A 7,658-nucleotide genomic window follows, 5' to 3' on the forward strand; every position below is an offset into this window, starting at 1 on the left:
GAATTGTACAAAAAACAAAACCATTAAAAATGCTTAAAAAATTAATTTATTTGTTTTACCGAAAATCAACTTTTTTATATCAAAGTAATTATTGGAACTTAAACTTAATCTAAAGTGTTAAATAATTGTTACACATTAGTCGGAGTCATCATCTGAGTTACAATTTCTGCAAATGTAGAATGGACTTTTGTCTGTGCAGTTTAAATGAGCCCACTGGTGGCAGCTTCTGCATTGCAACCAATCCCCATTGCTTACAGAATATGCTCCACAACACACTAAACAGAAAGTTTCATTATCATCAGAAGAATCTGATGTGGAGGAGTCTTTTGTTGGCTTCTTAATTATTGTCATTCTTTTTTTCGCAGTTTTTTGAGTTTTGGAACCTCCTCTTTTGGAATTATCTTGAACAATTTTGCGTTTTGCTGGATTTTTTTTTCTTTAGATTTTCTTCTTCAATTAAGTTCTTTTCTGGCGTATCGTTCAAGATTGCAGTTTTTCTTGTCATTCGGCCCCCTTTTTTTGGTTTAAAAAGATCTGCTTTAGGTAAAGGTTTTAGAATATCGGGTGTAATGAATATTGTAGATTGTGGTTGTGGTGAAGGAGTAGTTTCTCTATTTGTAAATGATAATGTTGGTTTATTTTTTGGTTCAATGGTAGTCCTTGGTGTTCCTGGTTGTGGAGACTGAATTAATGAACCTGGTTGGGGATCAGTTGATGGGTTTGGTTGGGGCGAAGAGGCATCCCGAGTGGTTGATGGGCCTGGTTGGGGCGAAGGGGTGTCTCTATCAGTTGTTGGTCCGGGTTCTGTTTGGTGGGTATTAAGTGGTCTGTCAGTAACAGTGGATGGTAGAAAATCGGAATCTGAAAATATTTCACGATTAAAAGGCCAAATTCCAGTGCACGCGAAACCAGCTTGGATATTTGATGGCGTAGTGGCCAAAGGAAGGGACGCTGTAACTATTGATGGTAAATCGTAGATGGTCATTCGTTTTCCAGGATTATTTTTCATCCACTGATCAGCAGCATTGTTGAAATATTTCTTAAAGGGACCATACACACCTCGATTTAAAGGTTGTAGTCGGTGGGAGGTGTGTGGTGGGAAAGACAATAGCGTTATGAAATTTGCTCTGCAATAATCAATTAAGTTGATTGATACATGTGACGAGTGATTATCCAATAACATCAGGACTCTGTTTGATTCGTTGGGCTTAGCATGGTTCACGATGTGTTTCATGAAGTCAATAAACTCACGTTCCTGCATCCATCCCGACTTATTGCCTGCCCCAACAGAACCAATAGGCCCATCTCTAATAAAATGATCCTTAAAATGTATGCGAGGAAATACAAACATTGCTGGAATTACTTTTCCAATAGCGTTTACAGCAACGCAGAGGGTTCCACGCTCTTGCGATGCTACTGATCCGACTTGTTTCGTTCCTTTTTTGGCAATTACCTTTGACGGCTTCTGAACAGTGGAGACACCAGTTTCGTCAATATTGTAAATATTTTGTGGCTCAAAACTATATCTTTCCAAGACAGTTGCCAGTTTATTAAAAAAGTTTGAAACGTTCTCCCTATTAAAATTCATGGCTCGTGCGAGGCTGGTAGCTTGAGGGGTGCGCAACGTTAATCCCGGATTTCTTCTGAGAAAAGTTGTGAGCCAATCTTCACTAGCCAGTTCTGCATCATTACATTTTTGAGGATAAGGAAGCCGGTTAGCAGATGCAAACTGAAATGCAAGTTTTCGGAGATCCTTTGTAGTTAATCCAAAATATAAATTAACAGATTTTTCGCAGTATTCGATTAGCTGGGACTCCTGTTGAACAGTAAACACCCTATTGTATGGGCTGTATCCTACTTTAGGCTGTAAGTTGTTACGTAGAGCATTCACATAGCGACTTAACGAGACATGGCACATTCCATAATCTTTTGCTGTTTTTCAGACTGATGATTGTCAATCACCTTTCTGGCAGCTTCTTCATAAATAACTTTGGGTATCAGTCCCCTTTCAGTCTTTCTAGGTCTTGGTTTTACCATTTTTAATGTTAAACTGTAAAAATAATATATTATTTAGCAAAACAGGAAACAGGTGTCAATAGTAACACGTTACAATCGACACCATGACATGTGTTACAACCGACAACCACATAACTTTAAAAGATATTGTTTCAAAATCTATATTTATTTACAACACTAATGAGCAAATAATAACTCAAAAATTAAGCCAAAAGAATACAAAAACCAACCCTTACCTTTAAACATTGTCAATTTTAGCATCTTGAGTTCTAAATGACAATTTGTAAAGCCACTTTTATTTACTTTTATCGGCTGATTATGAACATGTGTTTACGAAACGAGCGTTATGCACCCACACGTCTTTTAATGAAATACCACATAACCGCACAGGTGTCTGCTTTGTCTCATACGGCCGTTTTGGCATATTGGCCAGAGATGGCGCTATTACAGCTATTGTTACTTTTGACCCTTGTTACAATTGACACCGGTCTCCCCTACCCAAACTATTTTTATTTTAATAAAAATAGTCGGCTGATGAAATGCCGGGTGTGGGAATCGAACCCACACCTTGAGATTGGTAGACGAGAGCCTGTACCTCTACGCCACCGGGCACCAAAAAAACCTTTACTGACACAAATCACACACGTATTTCTTTATTAACTCTGCTACATTTTGCGTGCACCCAGCCTCCGCAATTTACGCATCGGAACCATAATTCTTGATCTCGACCAAACTCGCCGCAAAGAAGACAGACATTATTTTCTGTGTCTTGCATTTCTCCTATGTCGTCAGGTTCATTATCGTCAGTAACTCCAGTCATGCTGACATCTGAATCTTCACTAGAAACTTTCATCAAATTTTACCTTTCTTGCCTTTAGACTTTTTAAATTTTTCATCTTCTTTTGTTTTTCTTCTAAAATATCTTTCATTGGTGTTAAAGTGATAATTTCAGATTTTTGTTTCTTTCTAACTTTTATTTGTTTTGGAATTGACTGAGGAGGCTGTAAGGAAAGGTGAGATTTCTTGTAGTGATGTTTGAAGAAGTTGAACTCTTGCAGTGGCATTACCTTCATTATTTTTGCTATTTCCAGTAGGATCCGTGGTTTTGATTTTTACACAGTGGGCAGATGTTTCCATTCTACTAGTGGAGGGTTGTTGTTTATCTGTCATTTTATCCATATTTTTGTTATTTTCAGGAATTGCAACATCTGGAAAATCATTATCACTGAATACGGCAGGGTTTAGCGGATACATTCCGGCAGAACTGAATCCTTTAGAGCCAAACTACACGGGCGGAATTTCCGCGGCGTATTTCACGTGGCGGGATTTCCGTTGAAATTGGCAGCATCAAACCGAAAGCATTTTTTCCGTCGAGTACATTCACGTTAAACAATACAACTTATTTTTGTAGTTACAAAATGGATCCCAATGTGTTAGGTTGTGCTGTTGTTGTATGTGCAAGTTTATTTTTGAAGAAAAGGAAGAAGAAACGACGTTGGTGGGTCCATCCAATATTAAGAGACAGGTTATCAACAGGATATTTCGAGCAAAATTTTTATCAGCACAGAACGTATCCAGAAAAATTCTACTCATATTATCGAATGTTTGTGAGAAGCTTTGATGAACTTTATGGCCTTCTGCGCGAAGACTTACAGAAAAATAATACCAACATGCGGGTTGCGATTGGTCCAATTGAAAGACTTGTAATTTAATTTACATTAAGGTAAGTATTTTTTATTTATTTATTTTCATAGTTTGGTGACAGGATACAAATCAAATGGTGTAGAGTCTGTCATTTGCGATTGTGACATATACATATAAGATGTAGAAGTATTATTTGACATTGAATTTTGTACTGACATTTGCGATTCAAATAATGCATCCGATGCTGGTGTAGATGAAGACTGAGGCGCAGCAGGCTGAAGCACTACATAAGATTTAGAAACGTTTGGCATCGAACCTTGTAATGAACTTTGTGATTGAAATTATGCGTCCGATGTTGGTGTTAGTGGTCGACTTGTAGATGAAGACTGAAGCCCAGCAGATTGAGGCACCATAGAAAATTTAGATGTATTTGGCATCAAACGTTGTACTGAACGCGGAGACCGGTATAATCGAACAGCGTCCATTAAAGACACCCTGCAGTCGAACATATCATCTTCTGACATCGCATCTAATAGTGGCACCAGTGACATTAAAAATGCCTTGTTGCCAAATGTGTCTTTTTGGATGTTCTCACTTTGAAGTGCTAAATTGTCGGACAATAGCTTGGTCATTTCACGAATCTCAGTTACATCCGAAGAAACATTTCTTGGTCTTTTTTCTTTTAGTTTCCCTAGTTGTGGCTGCAGGTGTTGTCTGAACAGGAGATACATGCAATGGCGTTGTTTCATCTGGAATAGCCAGCTCACTATCATCACTTTGCACTGTTGCTTCTGTTTCACTTCTACTTGTATCATCAAGGAAGTTAGAAGCAGTTACTTTTGTATCTAATGCTGGCAATAGGAAAAGGAGGTTATCGAAATAAACATATTTCTTCTTTTTCTTTGCTGCAGATTGTCCACTTTGTGTTATTTTTGTCGCTCTCACCTCTTTTCGGAATTGATCCCTTAACGATTTCCATCGTGTTTGAAGCTCTTTTCCTTTAACAATAGAGAAGCCGTTTTATTTATTGTTAAAATATATATTTATTTATATTTGTTAGTCAATAGTACTTATTTTAAACACATTTTTTTATTGTTTCAATAAAACAATAAACTGTTTTAATTATTTTTCAATTGTTTCAGGTATCTTGCAACGGGAGCAGATTTTGCAGCTTTGGAATATGTATTTCAGGTTTCGAAAAGTACAATCAGATTAATTGTTCGGCAAACTTGTGTGGCAGTATGGAATAAAATGCAGCCGTTGGAAATGCCACAGCCCGATGCGGAATTGTGGACGAAAATAGCAGAAGAATTTTACAGAAAAAGTAATTTTCCCAATTGTTTGGGAGCCATCGACGGCAAGAATATCAGACTTGTTTGCCCTCCGAATACAGGGACGCAGTATTTTAACTACAAAAAATATTTCTCGATTGTTTTATTGGCAGTAAGCGATGCAGATTATTGCTTTACCGCAATTGACGTGGGAGCTTACGGCAGAGAAGCAGATAGTAATATTTTCAAATCTTCAGTTTTCGGTCGAAGGTTGGCACAAAAGAATCTTGATCTACCAGGAAACAGACCGCTTCCAAACACCCCAAATATTTCACTCCCTCATGTTTTTGTAGCTGATGAAGCATTTGGTTTAGGTGAAAACGTGATGAGACCTTATGCACGGAATAATCTGTCAATTGAAAAGAGAGTATTTAATTATCGATTAACTCGAGCTCGCAGATATGTTGAATGTACTTTTGGTATACTCGCCAACAAGTGGAGAGTATTTCACACAAATATACTGGTTTCGGAAGATTTTGCCACTGACATAACAAAAACTGCTTGTTTGTTACACAATTTTGTACGAAGAAGAGATGGAGTTGATTCAAACGACGAATCGAGTTGCCTGATGGAAAACATTCCAGCTATTGGCACAGGAGGGCCGTCTGCCGGTATTGCGATTAGGGAAAAATTTAAAGATTATTTTGTAAGCCGAGAAGGAGAACTTTTGTATCAGTATGACAAAGTGTAATTGCTGTATGAATTATGTAGGAAAAATATTCTGGGTACCTACCTAATTTATTTCTCTCCTGGATCGGTAACTCGTTCCAGTTTTTGTACATAACCATGGCCACTTCTTCCCACATTTTCGCTTTAACATCCTTATTGCTATATTCTTTACTTTTTATATCGTATATTGCAGGCCGCTTTTCAATTTCACAAATAAAAATTTCTGTGTCGAACATTTTTTTTTACTGTACCTTCAACGGATCCTTCGCACCGTCGATCGATCGCCTCGTCTAGTTTACTCCGTACTGAACAACCTGTTGCGTTGTGGCGGCGACGATATCAACGCAGTAGAAGGCGTTCTATACGCTCACCGTCGACGGAAATAAACGTAACGCGACGTATTTTCCGTTCGTCTACTTGCGCTCGTTTGATGGCACGGTTTCGATTGGGACGTGCAAATCGCCGCGTCGCGTCGCGTGAAATACGTCGCGGAAAATCCGCCCGTGTAGTTTGGCTCTTAATCGCCTTTTCAATCGACGCAACTCTTCCATATGCCTTATTAACCAATTCGGCAATCTCATAAGTTGAATTTTTTTCAAAAGGATGTGACTTCATATATAAGTCGCATTCACGATCACGAGCCTTTTTTAGGGGACCATAAAAACAAATATCCAAAGGCTGTAGCCGATGTGAAGTGTGTGGTGGTATAGAAAGGAGGACTATCTCATTTTCTCGGCAGTGGTTGTAGCAATCAAGAGAGATATGGCTGGTATGGTTATCGGCAATCAAAAGATCAGAATTATCCATTCTAGCCTTTGAATGTTTTGTGAAATGCCTCAACCACTCACAAAATAATTCTTCTATGATCCAACCAGATTTTGAGCATTTGAAAATTTGATCCAGGATGTCCATTTTTTTGTAGCTGAGGAGTCATCCATTGTTTTAATTATTATCAAAGTATAGAAAGTTTACCTTCTGTATTTTTTAAATTTATGCCATCAAAATAATATTCAATATTAACTTCATAATCGAGATGAGGTATCAGGGCATCTACTTCGGGTTGAGAATAAGGTGGTGGTGGTTTAGGCGGCCCGCCTCCTGTGGCCATCATTTCACGCCTCTCTTCAGCTAACGCACTTTTCCTGCTTCTTTTTATTTTATCCCATAATCTTTTTAACTGGATTATTGTTCTAACTAAAACAGACTATTATAAATGTAGCAACTAAAAAGATTTCTTTCTATTTCCTGTTTAAAAAATATATAATCTACTTTAATGCATATTTATCTCTAACCATAATAATAAATCCTATATCAAAGAATATTATAGCTACACAATCTAAATGTTATATTTACCTTTTCGTAGCTACCTCAATATACTCTAACGTAATTTTATCCCATGCTCGTCTCAATATTATATGAATTAGTTCTTTTATCTTCTATAATGGGATAGTTTATAAAGTATATTTTTGGTGTTGTGGCAGCATATTTTGGTGTTGTAGGTTTTATATTGAATGTGCCCTTTAAGAACCTCTTGATTGTCTTTTCGTCTTCAGTCTTAATGTTTAAAATTAACAACAGGGCTGCTTTGTGAGAATTTATTGTGGAGTATGCTGCCCCTAGGGATAGTTGTTCTCTTAAGAATTCAAGTAGGAAGTTAAGATCATAGGTAAATAGTTTGATTCCGATTTTTACAATAATTCCACCACTTCAGGTATGTGTTATTGTACTGTTTGACAGTGACGAGATGATAATTTCTATAGAGTGTTCTGTTAAGTTTTTCTGTGAAAATGCGTCTCTGATAATTTTCCGCCAACCAGGGAAATTTGCCTCCACAACTGGTGGGGGTCCCTGAAAGGAGAAATAAGTAAGTCTAATAATAAAGTAAGTCTTTTTTAGGTTGAAATAAGATTGGCTTTTCACGATGTTAACAAATAGAGGATACCATGGTTGAGATCCGGCTCTCCACGCCACTTTGTGGGAGTAATTTAGCCCTCAGCC

The 7,658-nt window shown here is 37.6% G+C and overlaps 2 protein-coding genes across 2 annotated transcripts; both read right to left on the reverse strand.

The window, feature by feature from the left end:
• Window positions 1-397: 397 nt before the first annotated feature.
• LOC115879581 lies at window positions 398-1,918 on the reverse strand. The gene has a single exon (XM_030896476.1). It carries the CDS (start codon window positions 1,916-1,918, stop codon window positions 398-400), a length of 1,521 nt encoding a protein of 506 aa, XP_030752336.1.
• A 735-nt stretch (window positions 1,919-2,653) lies between these two features.
• On the reverse strand, window positions 2,654-5,916 carry LOC115879582. Its single transcript, XM_030896477.1, has 4 exons — window positions 5,725-5,916; window positions 4,311-4,658; window positions 3,084-3,224; window positions 2,654-2,844 (listed from the first exon to the last, which is right to left on the reverse strand). The coding sequence occupies exons 1-4, from the start codon at window positions 5,894-5,896 to the stop codon at window positions 2,654-2,656; spliced, it is 852 nt and encodes a 283-aa protein (XP_030752337.1). The 5' UTR covers window positions 5,897-5,916.
• Between the last annotated feature and the right edge of the window lie 1,742 nt (window positions 5,917-7,658).

The sequence above is a fragment of the Sitophilus oryzae genome, unplaced genomic scaffold (assembly GCF_002938485.1).
Source record: "Sitophilus oryzae breed Bouriz unplaced genomic scaffold, Soryzae_2.0 scaffold_1582_pilon_pilon, whole genome shotgun sequence".
Lineage (NCBI taxonomy): Eukaryota > Metazoa > Arthropoda > Insecta > Coleoptera > Curculionidae > Sitophilus > Sitophilus oryzae.

Coding starts and splice junctions, on each gene's coding strand:
- LOC115879581 (XM_030896476.1), bottom strand. CDS start 1,918: ATGTGCCATGTCTCGTTAAGTCGCTATGTGAATGCTCTACGTAACAAC.
- LOC115879582 (XM_030896477.1), bottom strand. CDS start 5,896: ATGTTCGACACAGAAATTTTTATTTGTGAAATTGAAAAGCGGCCTGCA. Junction 4,659..5,724: donor CCAGGAGAGAAATAAATTAG/GTAGGTACCCAG, acceptor CTATTGTTAAAG/GAAAAGAGCTTCAAACACGA. Junction 3,225..4,310: donor CAAGAAATGTTTCTTCGGAT/GTAACTGAGATT, acceptor ATGATTTTCCAG/ATGTTGCAATTCCTGAAAAT.